We start from the raw sequence: 13,599 nt of genomic DNA, 5'->3' as shown, positions 1-13,599 counted from the left end.
CACCTTTTCTTATTCCCTTCCAAAAGCTGTATTCTTCTTGATTCTTCTTAAAGGACAAGATATGAACATCTCTGGAGCACCGCAGCTATTTGCAATGCAAAGGAAGTCCAGGTCTGGTACTTACTTTGCTCTAAAATATCGTATCTGTTGACAGAACAGAAAGCCTGGAAGGGCTTGAAGTAGGATCGAATCAAGAAACATTTGGGCTTTCCACCCATTCTGTGTGGGAGCTTATTTGGACTTATGCTTATTTAAAATGTAGCGTGCTGCTTCATATACTGCACGTTTCTGTATATGCACTAGAAAGCTAAAAGAAGTTCAGTATTACTTTACCCTGGATATCTCATCTTCCTGTGAAGGTCAGTAGTGCTCTTGTTGGCCTCCAAAGTACTAGACAGTCCTAATGCAAGCTGTGAAGCCCTTGATCCCCCCAAATTTCCCCCACCATAGTTAAGAACTTTTATTAATTGTTCCAGCTGCAAAATCCACTTCTGCTGTGGGTCACATCTTACAAACTTTCAGAATTGAAGCTGCATTGGAAATGCTTAAAATGTAGCAGAAATTTTGGTAGCAGTAGTATAAAAGCATTAAAACCTCCTTTTTTCAAATGAGTCAGTTGTATATGACCCTGGGATTAGCTTGGTTACAGCATGGTGCTAATAAAACCAAGGTTGTGGGTTCAATCCCTATGCAGGCCATACACTTAAGGTTTGGACTTGATCTTTGTGGGTCCCTTCCAACTCATAATATTTTGTGGTTCTGTCATATGCAGTTGTGTCAGCATTCCAGAATATGCTGTTTAGAAACACATCCAGTGAGACTTAGGAGGGTGTGAGTGTACTCGCTAGCTCTGCTTTTCCTCTGCATCTATTATTAATCCATATTGTCCCTGAAGAAATCTTACTCAGCTCCATTACTTACACTACAAAAAGCCAAAGTATTTATGAAATAGTAGGAGTGTCACTCTTAAAAAGCAGTTTTTAAACACTGTTTCAGTTCTAAAGATTTTTCAAAGGTACTGGATAGGTTTCAGTATATATTGGGAATTAAAAAAAAAAATTAACTCAAAGAAATTTTAATAATATTTTAAGTTATTGATGCCATAGGTTTCGCAGTTCGTCCAAAATTCTGGTTGGTAGGCCACTAACAAAGAGAATTGTTACTGTCTTGCATTTGTTATGAGTAGTGGGGAAAAACACCTTGGAAACATGAAAAAGCAATTGTAGATGAGTAAAAAGGAAGACAGCCTAGCTACTGTGTTCAGAAGCATCTGTATGTGTCCTGAGCAACTTGAAGAGAGGAGATCTGAATGAGACAGCAGTGAGGCAGCAGAACGTAGATTTAAATGTCAGGAAATGAAGAAAAATGAGTAACTGAATACCTACGTATGTGTATCAGAGTAGTAGAAGGTATGTAATAATGACATATGCAGATTTGGAGGAGGAAAGGGAAGAAGTTGGGCAGGGGGAGGGATGGAAGAGGAATTTAATTAAGGAGGTAGACAGGGCCAAAGTAGCTACTTATTATTTTGTAAAAAACAAACTGATTTTTCCTACCAAAACTTATGAAACTTGATGTTATACAGTTTTTGAATCAAAGCAACCCATTATGAAAAGTTGAGGATGGAGAGAGGGAATACAGGGTTCAATTCAGTTTTGAAATGGAACTCTTGCTCTTGGTCAAGTTGTTGGGACCTCACAAGTTACTGTGTTTGTTAGGGAAGTTCCTACAACTCAAGTGATTTGTGATAATTTGAGTTTAATGCAGTATTTCACATATTCAAAAGGCTTTGAGCATACACAACTGGTATATTCATTTGGAAACAGTAGATGGTTAAACAATGCTGAGCAGATCATGAGCCTGCCTCCTCTATGTACAGTGAGATCTACTCTTCATTCCATCCCAGGCTTTCTAAACCAGAAAGACACTAGAAGGTATCTTCTTTACAATGTTTTGTTTTTAGGATAGGTCTTTAGGAAGTGTAATAAGGCTAGATGCAGGAGTGATGTAGATAAAGAAAGCCTGCAGCATAGAAGTGAAGCTCTGGGAAAGGACAGGCAATACAGACTTGCCAACACATTGAAGTTGCCACTCGTGCTTTTCCAGAAGAAAAACCTGAAGCAAGCTTCCTCAACTTTCTGGGCTGTATATCTTATGCTACTGAGCTTAGAGATATGATGAACAATTTCACCCAATGTGTGGGGTTTTTTTAAATCCAGTGTTTAAAATTCAACATTTCAGGGTGCATTTGGATGAGACTTCCCTTACCTCCTCCCCCTTCTTTTTAGTATAATGCAACTTCATCTGTTCTAGATGTTGAATCCAAGCATGGGGTTTGTGGGCACTATTTAACTCATGCTGCTGACTACATTAATTTATTACAGTTTCCCAAGTGATACTCATGGCTTAACTGAAGACAAAGCAAGTCCACCAAATACCCTTTATGTTAAGCCAGAGTCTTAACAACCACTAGGTGTATATCCATGGAAAGTAGTGAGTAGTCCTAGCACAGTAGCAGACTTTTATTTGAACTAGGAGTGTTTTACTTTGGTTTTTATAATTTTATATAAACAGAAAAATTGTTTTCAGTAAACTGTACATTCCTTTTGGGCACATGATTTTCAGTAGGATTGGGTTGGGTTATTTTCCTCTTGAGTGACACAAGACCAGCAGTAAGTTTTCTTTTATGAACTCTTCAGTCATTTGATCAGTATTATTTACTGACATTGGGTAAGAGCAATGAATAGCATAGCATTGCAAAAATGTCTGCTGGCCATCTCTCTCTCAGTTTTTCTTTGTTTTTTAAGCATACATACACTCTGAAATCCATCCCATAGCATTAAGTGGCATTTGGGCAGCTACTTGTTAGTATCCTGCCAATCTCTCTACTTAGGCAAAAATTTTCATTAACTTTTAGAAATTGATTGAAAGTGGATTTATGTCTGAGCAGGAATTGCTAAACAGAGGGTTTTTTTGTTAGACAAGGTTGTATCAGAACAGAGTTGTCAGTCAGGCAGTGGGTAAATAGCAGTATCATACAATCAAATGTGTGTTTTTTTAAGAAGGCATTTTGAAGAATGCTGTGTTTTAAGCATAGTTTACCTTTTTTTTGCACAGAAGTCTTGGAAGATAATTTATATATTGTTTAAGAGGAGTGAGTGGAAAACAGGGCCTGTAACAAAAAAAAAGTCTTCCCACAGCATCCATTTTAAAAGGTCATGGCCTAGCTAGTGTCTAATTGGTCTCAGTATTTGCAGTGATGAGCAGTGGCAATGAAAACTTCAGATTCTAAGGAGGTCTTAGGTATTGGAAATTAGCAGATTTCTTAGTATATCTGTATGTTTGAAATGGATCATTTTACTCCTGAGGTTATATCTGTATCAAGAGTTTGGAATATAAGCTTTGATGAAAGTTTTCATGTGTTTTGCAACTGATGTGATTTGCCTGATCAGGCAACATTTTAAGTTTCTGATCAACAGAGATAGCTTTTATCTGAAATGCCAAAATATCACATATACTAGGCTTTGTAATTGTGTTTTCCCCTGTCTAAAAAAAAGTTGCTCTATTATCTAGAGATAACTGTACTCCTTGCAACGTGTCAGTTTATTTTCCTACCTTTCTTATTTTTCTGGGAGCATTTTCCTGGGTACAGTGGATTTTCTCAAAAGAAAGGGGATGGGTAGCAGAGGCTGCACATGAACCCCGTACACTGCAGGATCGGTGGGAGGTGTGAAGGCTGCGTGCCACTGCTCGGTAGTTTTACGCCTCACCTCTGTGCAGTGCATGCTCTTAAGAAAACTGTACCGGGGTGGTTTCTTGTTGGCTGGCTGTGCTGCTTTGGCTGTGGGCTGTCTCAGCCGTTGGCGCTGTGTATTCATCCCTGCCGCTGCCAGCCCCACACCGCCAGACTGCGGGATGCCTGTAGCGCCTGCTGGGGCTTCTGTTCAGGGCTCTGCAGGGGCCCGGAGTAAACCCCCGCTGAAGACCTCAGCTTCACTTTGATTGTGGGTTTGCCCTTTTTGATTCTCTCTGTGAGACAGCAGAGTGCCTGGAGATTTGTTTTGAATTGTCTGAACTTGGTGAATATAGTTAGTAAGAAGCTGACCAAGGTCACCATTCTGTAAGTGAGTTTATTTACCATTGCAGACATGAAAACCTTTTATCATATGTGACCTGCCTGCTTAGTATGAAAGCTTTTTCGGTCCGTTTGTGACAGGTTGGTGTCAAACATTATAAAAGCAGGACATATCAGCCTGCACGTGCATTTCTCTGTACGTTTTTCAATTCACCTTTTGTGTCCCTTGTACAGTTTCGATGGTCTCTTAAAAGTCTATTTCTTAACTAGAGCTGCACCTTTTCATAAAAGTGAAGAGGATGTGATGAAAGGGAAATTGAAATTAAAAAAATATGTATTTCAGTATTTGAAAGGAATTGGATACCAGGTTATGCAAAGATTTTAGAAGTAAAAAGTGGTATGCACATGAAAATGTTTAAAGACATGGACAACCATAAAAATTGTTTTATTGTTGATATTGTTTCTTTTCCTTTAATGAGCGTAACAGTTATAACTGGGGTAAGTTATAAGTGGGGCCTTTTGGGCTTTGAATAATAGTGTATAAACAGTTTGAAGGGACTTTAGGCCTATTTCTTGTCTGGATATTGTCTGTGGTTACATTTATAACCCCGTTAAAGTAGATGTTATATGTACTGTATACAATCTTTGGTTAAATCTGCACAAAGTAGCTGAATGTATGTTTCATATAAAGCAGCAGAAACTTGGATGTATTGGTTGTGTTTTGTTGTCTTGGCATTGTTTAACAGATTTGTTGAAGTTTCGTAACCAGTCTGTAGCTTTTGGGGATGTACCAAAAGACTAAAAAACACTTTTACTTGCATTGGTTTTTAAAAATGCCGTATAGAATGACCCTTTTAACGTCAGGTCTAGCTTTCATACCAGGCAAAATGAAAGAATAATTGAAGATAAGCTTGAGTGTCTTAAAGCTCATCTTTTTTCCCCAAATGTGACTTGGTCTAATAAAATATACTATTGCTGCCTACAGAACAAGCCTATTGTAATTTATGCCATTTAACGTAGCCTTGGGGAGCTTGGATCATAGACAACAAATGTGGTACTGTACTTTGGTGAAATCAAATGCATTTGATAAAGGAACTAAGGTAGATATACTAGTTTGGAATATTTTTTTTCTTTCAAAGTGTACCCCTATACAGTGTTTGCACCCCACATCCTCACTTTTGTATAGTGCCAATCTGTAGTGCAGCATTTCTCCATTAATTAGAAAAAAGTGTTATATAAGAATTGAAAAGTAATGGAAATCTGAGACTGCTGTGGTGTAGTGTGGCAGTCCTCAGGAAAAGGTTATCTTCAGTAATGGTTGGCCTATGTAATGAGACTTAAATATATTCACAGAGAAAGAAATTAGTTTAGTTAAAACTCAAACCTCAAGAAACTTCAGAGTTAACTTATTATCAACAGTACTGCATCCTGAACACCAAGGCTGATGGAGCTTGGTCCTCAATAAAGACATACCCCTAACTCTTAATTACATTAATACATCTAATGGGAAAAGAAGAATGAGAAAATCTCTAATTCTTAAAAAAACCCAACCAAATAAAAAAAGAACACAAAGAAATAGATAATTTTAAGATAACACCAGCGTTATCTGTATCATTTCTTTGTTAGAAAAGACTAAAATATACTCACAAACACATTGTCAGACATTAAAGTAATTAAGTTTACAAATATATAAATTATGTTTAGTTCTAGTTGGATTAAAGTGTTCCACTCCTCATTCATCTGAAAAAAAAAATTAGGATTTTGATGTGGTAAGGTTAAAGAGTGGAAGTTAAATATAGTCTTTATTTTTAACATGTTGAAAAAGTTTTGAAATTTGGAATAATCTGTAATTTAAAATAGTCTCCTTGGTCTTGTAATCACATAAAAATTACTGAAGTGTCTTATGCAAAAAGTAAAATATATTGTAGTAGTCCCCAACATAGTAATGAAAAACTTGTGGTCATGTCTTTTGGAATGAGCTTGATATATACCACCTTCATGGCTGCATTCCACTGATCATGCCACCCAGCAACAGCAGTCAAAGGAAGTGTTTCTTAGCTGTATAACCTTTTACTGTGGAACTGACAGGTTGCTGCAGGAATATGGGTATTAGAAAAGGATGAGTTTTGTGTGGCATGTAGGTTTGTTATTACTATGAAAACACACTGTGACTGTATTTTTGTCTTATAATTGCATCTCTTGATAAGAAGCTAAGAAATAGGGGTAATTTATGGAAGAAATTATTCTTCCACCCATTTTATCCAACTGTATTACAACCCTTTAGAGTCATGATTCTGAATTCAGCAAGTTAGGTAGGTCTAGGTAACAGCATGCTTTGTCATGTGTTAAATAATTGCTACCTGGATAGCTATTAAAAGTCAATAACATGAAGAACATAAAAGCATGATTATTTCAGGTTTGTCCTTGAAATGTGGATCAAAGTTTATGTTCATTGTACAAATGAGTCATTGCAAGAATAAAGAGAGCAGTAAAGGATATCTCTACTTTATGTTAATTGTTTGTGGAGGTTAAGTAAAATTGTTATATAAAGATTTTCTGAATAGAAAATTAGTTTTTCCATCTGGGGAGAAGGAAATAAAAATAAAGAGGGGTAAAAAAATCCTTTTGGCATTTCAGTCAGTGAAGAAGAGATGGAAAAAGAGACCCTCTACAGAGTTTCCATAATAACACTAGTGGCCAAAATTTCTTACCAGGCCTTGGACAATTTTTGATAACTTTTACCTTTGAAATACTTTTATTTGAATCAACACATCCTCTTCTTGTAAGTCTTGATTTGATGAGTTTTGTAGATTAGGTGGGAAAACTTCTTTTGTGGGTCCAGAAAGTGCTTTCTGAATGTTGTCCCTTTTGTTTAACCTATGAACTCTGTCTCTTGCCCATCAATAAATACATGTAATGTCTGTGAATGTCTACTTCTTCCTGCAATTTTTCATATCCTGCATGAAGCAGGCAAGATTCATTTGAGTATCTTATTTTCAATACCAAAACACATAAAGTTTTATTATGGTGTACTAAAGCATTTGTAGAACAACATTTGTTGTTGTGATAGCTTCATTCAACTGTATTTTAAGGACACAAAATAGTAAAACCTCAATTCCTCAAATATGAAGGCTTCTTAGATAGAACTCTTGGCTTCTTTATCTTTTCCCTTCATATTAAAAGAAAATCTGAAAGGAGATTGTACCTGAACAAATCTAACACCATCTCCATGACAACCAGCTGATTAATCACTATCGGTCTGGCTTTGGTCCTCTTCAGTGAACTGATACTCCCCAGCTTTTTTTAACATGTCTTCTGTGTTTTCGATGAAGGTCATTTATTTAGTGACAGTTTGACTTTGTGAAAAACAGCCTTTTAATGCAAGCAACAACTTTCTTTAAAAGCAACCTTATCTTACCCGTGGTTTCCTCTCAGTTTTACTTCCTGCACAGTAGTGGGGAGTTTTTAAGGTTAGGGTTTTTTTCCCCCTTCTTGCTTTTTCTGACATTTCAGTTTTCTTTTGAGCATAAATGTTCATTATGAGTGTCACTAGCTGAGACTTAATGACATTGCAGTACAGGTATATCCAAGCTAAGTGTTGTATCTAAGTAGTATAGTAAGTGGGAGTGGGCTAAGAGCTCATGTAGTTACTTTGCTTCTTGGGAGAGATTTTGCAGGTCTGAGCCTCTGTTGCTGCATTGCTGTAAGTATTCATGCTTGCTTGTGTAAAGTCATCACTGCACTATCTGCAGTCAGAGTTTCTGCAATGTTAGATGTATTTTGAATCAAGCAAGATACTTGTCATAGCTACTACATAATTTTTTTCTTTTATAAATTTGTTTAGAAGGCATGAGAATAGTATAACTGTTGCAAGTAATTGCAAGTTTTCCCCTATGACAGAAGTAACAGCCTGTGAACTGTAAGAACATAACATCTATAGAACATAACGTGTAGGTGGTCAGACCAATTGCCCATGTGGCTCAATATCCTGTCATTTCTAACAGCGTCTCATAGAAGATCCTGGCGATAGAAAGGGTGAGATTGTGCAGGATATTTTCCCCAGAACATTTTCCCAATTTTCACCTATCTGTTCAAGGTTTACAAGCAGTAAAAAGAAGAATGAAAGCTGACTCTAGGAAGGAAGTATTTCTCCATCCTGAACACTTCTGTTTTTAAGTTTTCATTCTCTTTCTATTGACTATTCACTGCCTCTTAAAAATTAAATGTGTTTATACATATAATTATGTACAACTGAGTATACCTCTTACTCCTGCAGTCTCATTTTCACTGGCACTTGTTTGGTTCCAATCTTTGTGTTTACCTGTCATGTCTCATGGATGTATGCTTTGAAGTTATTTCATATATTTACTCTTTGGGTGCTGTATTTTTTGCAGATGGTTTGTGGGACACCTTAATTATCTTACATCATTTCATAGTACTTATAAGACATGGATATTGATGTTCAGGTGTAGTTATAAACTCTATTGAAGATTAAAGTAGTACATTAAAAGGTTTGCCAATAGATTTGTGTAGAAAAGCAATAGAAAAATCTGTTTTGACTGAATATATTACATACTGTTGAAAGTAAGAAATGCATTAAACATGCTGTTAAGGTGTTTCTAAGGTGCACAAAAAACAATACAGAAAGTAAAAATGTTGAGGCAACTCCTTTATTTTCCTTCATAATTACCAAGCAAACAAAACAGATTTAGAAGGGTCAGATGCACTGGGAGAGGCTGAAAATAATTTTAGGTATTTTCCCTCACTAGCTGTTTTTCTAATTTTATTATTTTCAATCACTTTGGAGAAGAAGTTACAACTGAAGGTAACCGATACAGATATTTTACATAATAAATGACTGGAGGAATTTATCTAAGCAGATGTTTAGTACTTGGGATTTGCATATAGGGAAGTGGTGACAAGAGACTTGCACTAAAACCAGTCGTGAAAGTCCTAAATTGTAGATGACTTATGCTGCAGAAATGATCATGAAGATGGGAAACATTTTTTGTGATGTTAGTTTATATCTAGTCTGAATAATTTTCATTCAGCTACTTATTTGACATAGTGATATATCTGGATTTACAATAACCTATTAATTATTTCCTCTTTTTTCTTCTTCTTTTTTTGTTTTGTTTTGTTTTGTTTTGTTTGTTTTGCTTGGTCATGATGTGCTACTGAACTATTATATATGAAGATTGCTGTGTTCACTGTATCCTGGCTTGCTTGTTCTGTGAATTTTTCACCCTCTGTAACATTGTTCTGGGACAAGCATCCTGTGGCATCTGCACATCAGAAGCCTGCTGCTGTTGCTGTGGGGACGAGATGGGAGATGACTGTAACTGCCCGTGTGATATGGACTGTGGCATAATGGACGCATGTTGTGAATCTTCAGATTGCTTGGAGATCTGCATGGAATGCTGTGGGATCTGCTTCCCATCATGAAATATGTATCCCTTTTTATTTTATTCTCTGTAAAACTGGAGAGCTTTTCTTTAAAAACATTTAAAGAAAGACAAGATAAGATTTTCACACAACCAACTGGTATTGCACTGCTCATTCCCTTTATGTTTTTTTTTAAAAGCAATCCTCAAATCTGTATTCTAACACAGGTTGTATAGTTTTGTATGTGAAACTAAAGCTACATTCCAGCTTCCTTTTGTCTTTGCAAATGGAAGACCTTGTTGAAACCAAATTATAGGCCTGGTACCACAGGCTGTATGAAGGCAAAATTGCCATTTGAATTGAGTGATAGGTTTTTGGTCGGAGAACAGACTGCAGAGCAAATCCTTACCTACTTTAATATTTAAACATTCAAATGCCTTCATGCATAACATGCTTTTATGGACTTTCTGAAAATCAAAACATCTTTATTTCTATCTCTTTGGGTTGAAAGCAACTTTGCTCTATTATTTTAAACTTAATTCAAATGCCAGCATCAGAAATATACTGTTGTTTTTGCTACAGTGGTCAAGTTAGCAATACTTCTTTTGGTTTTGATATCTCATTGGATTGAGAGAGAGATTCCTGGTATTTTCCGTTGTCAATATCGATGCTATCTAAAAAACTGTAGTTAAGTGTAAGTTTTGCCGTGGACTAGAAGGGTACCAGGATTTCTTTGTTATCAATCAAGACAGAATAGAGAACTTATATTTTGCTTCAGTACTATTATTACTTGAAATGCTTCTTTTTAGAAAGAGACTTTTGAAATCTGTGTAGCATGAAATATATGCTTAGAGTAACAAATAGACTAACATATCTTCAAAATTTGGTTATAAGGGGGAAATTATTAGAAGTTAACTCAAGAATCTAAACCTGTGCTTTAAGTAGCGCAGTCAGTGTTTGTGACCTTAGAGCCAGTGTCACAAAAGTTAGTATTTATTTCTTCACAGTGTGGGAAAGATCCACAGAGGGTAACAGAATTTAACTCAAATATAAAGACCAAATTAAAACTCACTTGACCAAGGAATTCTGTCATTGAATGCAAAAAGCAAGTGAAAAAAAGTTTACTCTCAAATACATTTTAAGTGTTATTTTTAAATAACTGTATAAAAAAAGGACATTTTAAAAATGTGTGGTAGCCTTTGTAAATAAAAGGATTGGGATTTAAAATGTTTGAAAAATACAGTGAGGATCTGTTGGGCAACCTTTTCCCTGTTACACCATTAGGGTTTTCCAAGAAGTACCTCTCTTTGTAATTTTAATTGTGAAATGAATTTGTTTCAGCACATAAAAAGGTTTATCAGATTCCCAAATTTAGGTAATCAAGATACCCATTTTCTTTACCACCTGCTAGTTTCTTCCCTCCATGTCTGTAGCTCATGAACTTTTCTTTGTAAACCACCTATACATCTTGATCTCACATACTTAAACTTTCCTATCCATACTTCAGAATTCCCATTTGTAGATTGCTGGATCTCATAAATTTAGGCCTTGTTATAGGAATCATCAATAGCCAATAACATATATGTGTTGAGTGAATTGACCATAAATGTCTCTTTATTCTTTAGTGAATTCAGTTTATGCAAATGTGACAAGCTAAAGATCACAGGAGTGTGAAGCTAAGTCAACAAATTGTCTAATATTAACCAAAGCTTCTTCTTGTGAACACTGACTAGTAGTGCCTACTACTGCAAGTTATCACTGAAGGTAACATAACCGAATCCTCAACTATACTGGGGAGCTGGGAAGTGTTACATTTTGCCTTAACATATGCAATATTGTTGTGTACTCTGATACCATGTGGATTCACCCATGTGGATTCATGCAGAGGGTGTCCTAGTCTGTTTTTTATGATTTTTTTTCCGTATATTGGGCCAAATTCTGATCTGTGTGGCATCAACTAAGTGCATTTCGGTTCATGTCAGAATTTTCCATTGGTTTAGCTCCAGTTAGAGAGAAAAAAAAAATATGATAATAGGCAGGCTAATAAGGAATCACATAGTTTAACTGATAAATTCCCAGTGCTCAGAATCTGGCCCATGGGGCTCAATTATGACTCCTAAAAGTCTGAACCACATTGGGAAGGGGAAAGAGGTGCCTTGGTTGAGTGGCGTTGCCTGGAGCCATTTTACCTTTGTAAGGCATAATGCCTCTGGGGAAATTGGGGGCATCACAGTAAGCACTGGGACTCAATGCACCTTGGGAAAAGTCGAGACAGTGCTTTGTCCATTGTAGGTCTGTAGTTGACACCGTCGTGGTGGGACACGTTCTCTGGGGCTAGGCAGCACCATGAACTGTCTTTCCTCATGTCCTTCTGGTAGCAGAGAGGTGAATTATGGGTGTTTCTTGTCTAAATGTGCCTTTGGGGACAGAGAAGTGGTCTTCCAGTCTCTTGTCCTACTCCAATATCCATGCCTGCTGGAGCAGTTCCAGTTTTGTACTTGGAAAACTGCACAACTTGTATATCATGCTTTTAAAATACTAGGTCTTACTAAACATTACTTTTACCACACGATGATATGGTTTAAAAAATAAAAAAAGAAAATACCAATCTAGGGAGTCCTTTTCCTGTGTAAAAGTTATCTATACAGTTTGGCCTGCACAAACCCTTCTTTCTACTTACAGGAACTCAGAAGGGTTTTTGATTTGTTGAAATTATAAAAACCTGGAAAATGTATTTTTTATTAAGCATTTACTTCCAGTACTGTTAAAATACAAATAATAATTACAAAAACTTTGTTCATGCATATATGCATATGTGTTCATACTCTTTGTCACACACATGTATAATTCACACATGCAGACATGTCTTTTCCCACTTCATTTGTGAAATACTAGGAAGTGAAAATAGTGTTATTAAACCTCATAGTGATTAGAAGTATCGAAGTATTACAGACAATTGAAAAAAAAATTGTGTGTTTTGTTTGACATTTAAATGCAATCTGCTACTGTTTGTCATAGAGATATTAGCACTTTTGAAAATGTATCTTAGTAGCAGAGAATATTAGCATGTAGTTTAAGGAATTCCTTTCTATATTTATATTCTTAAATTCTGTTTTGTAGTTTTCACTCTATAAACAATCTTGTAAGCACCTTGTGTAATTAAAACAAGCAGAATTAGGAGTCAAATGTGAAAATAGAGTTTAAATAAAATTAAAACATCAGAACTTAACTGTCTATTTTATAATAGTTCTTGTGAACTTGTACAGTGTTTCAGTATATATTTCTGCAAACTGGCCCATTTGAAAAACTTGCTGTTTGTATTTTATATCAACTGGATGTGCTACTTGCAAACACTATTTTGAAATAAAGATCTTTATTTTGAAACTTTGGGATATCTTTTTCTTCGAATCTTACATTGTTACTCCTCTGAACGTTAATTTCATATAACTTCGTGGCTATTTGTGATTTTTCTTCCTCAAGGTGTTATGTTGGTCTTTGAGTGATTCATACAGAGGATGAATCAGTGTACAGGAGTTGTCTTACAGGTGGAGCTAAGCCAACTCAGGTACTAAAAACAAGATGAACCAAGGGTGTAGTTGGTTCATAGTATTGCAGAAGACGTACTAAGGTCTAATTGTTTGTGTGGCCTGGGAAACAAAGGCTTGCACACAGTACCACTATTTTAAATTAAGGTATGTGGGCCATTAGAGGGTCTAAAAAAATTGCTTCTCTGGGCATTGCAGAGGAAAGATGATAAAACTGACAGAAATTATTCCAGAGTGTGCATCATGAAGTCTTGCCATTGAGACTATTCGCGAAAATAATTGTTTTGATAAGAGAACTAATAAAAACATAGACAAGCAGCACCATTTGAGAATTATTACAGATGTTCTAGCCAGTAGCTATAAAACATAATGTTTCTAGAAAAAAATGGCTGCTGTGAAGAAGTATCAGGATCATTCAGGAGCTTTTTGATTGACTGATTACTCAATTTCAGCCATAGTACTCAGGTTAAGAACTGTTTGTTGACTTTGATGAATCACTGTGTTTATAATATTCTAAATGATAAAGTTTTCTGAGCTCTTCACATATTTAGTTTTTTTTAATATTGTCTTAGTGGTTGCAATATTCTATCTATG

The 13,599-nt window shown here is 35.9% G+C and overlaps 1 protein-coding gene across 3 annotated transcripts in view; it reads left to right on the top strand.

The window, feature by feature from the left end:
- Nucleotides 1-12,847, top strand: part of MDFIC (MyoD family inhibitor domain containing) — a 53,335-nt gene extending 40,488 nt beyond the window's left edge. For all 3 annotated transcript variants that reach the window (XM_050324800.1, XM_050324799.1, XM_050324801.1), the window contains exon 5: nucleotides 9,273-12,847. In XM_050324800.1, coding sequence (XP_050180757.1) covers nucleotides 9,273-9,520 — 248 coding nt within the window. In that variant the 3' untranslated portion in view covers nucleotides 9,521-12,847. The remainder of the gene's footprint in view (nucleotides 1-9,272) is intronic.
- Nucleotides 12,848-13,599: the final 752 nt, after the last annotated feature.

This window comes from Myiozetetes cayanensis, unplaced genomic scaffold, assembly GCF_022539395.1.
Source record: "Myiozetetes cayanensis isolate MyiCay16 unplaced genomic scaffold, myiCay2020 scf3, whole genome shotgun sequence".
Classification (NCBI taxonomy): Eukaryota; Metazoa; Chordata; class Aves; order Passeriformes; family Tyrannidae; genus Myiozetetes; species Myiozetetes cayanensis.
Note: the sequence above shows the minus strand (reverse complement) of the source record. Positions and strands in the feature narration are given on the sequence as shown.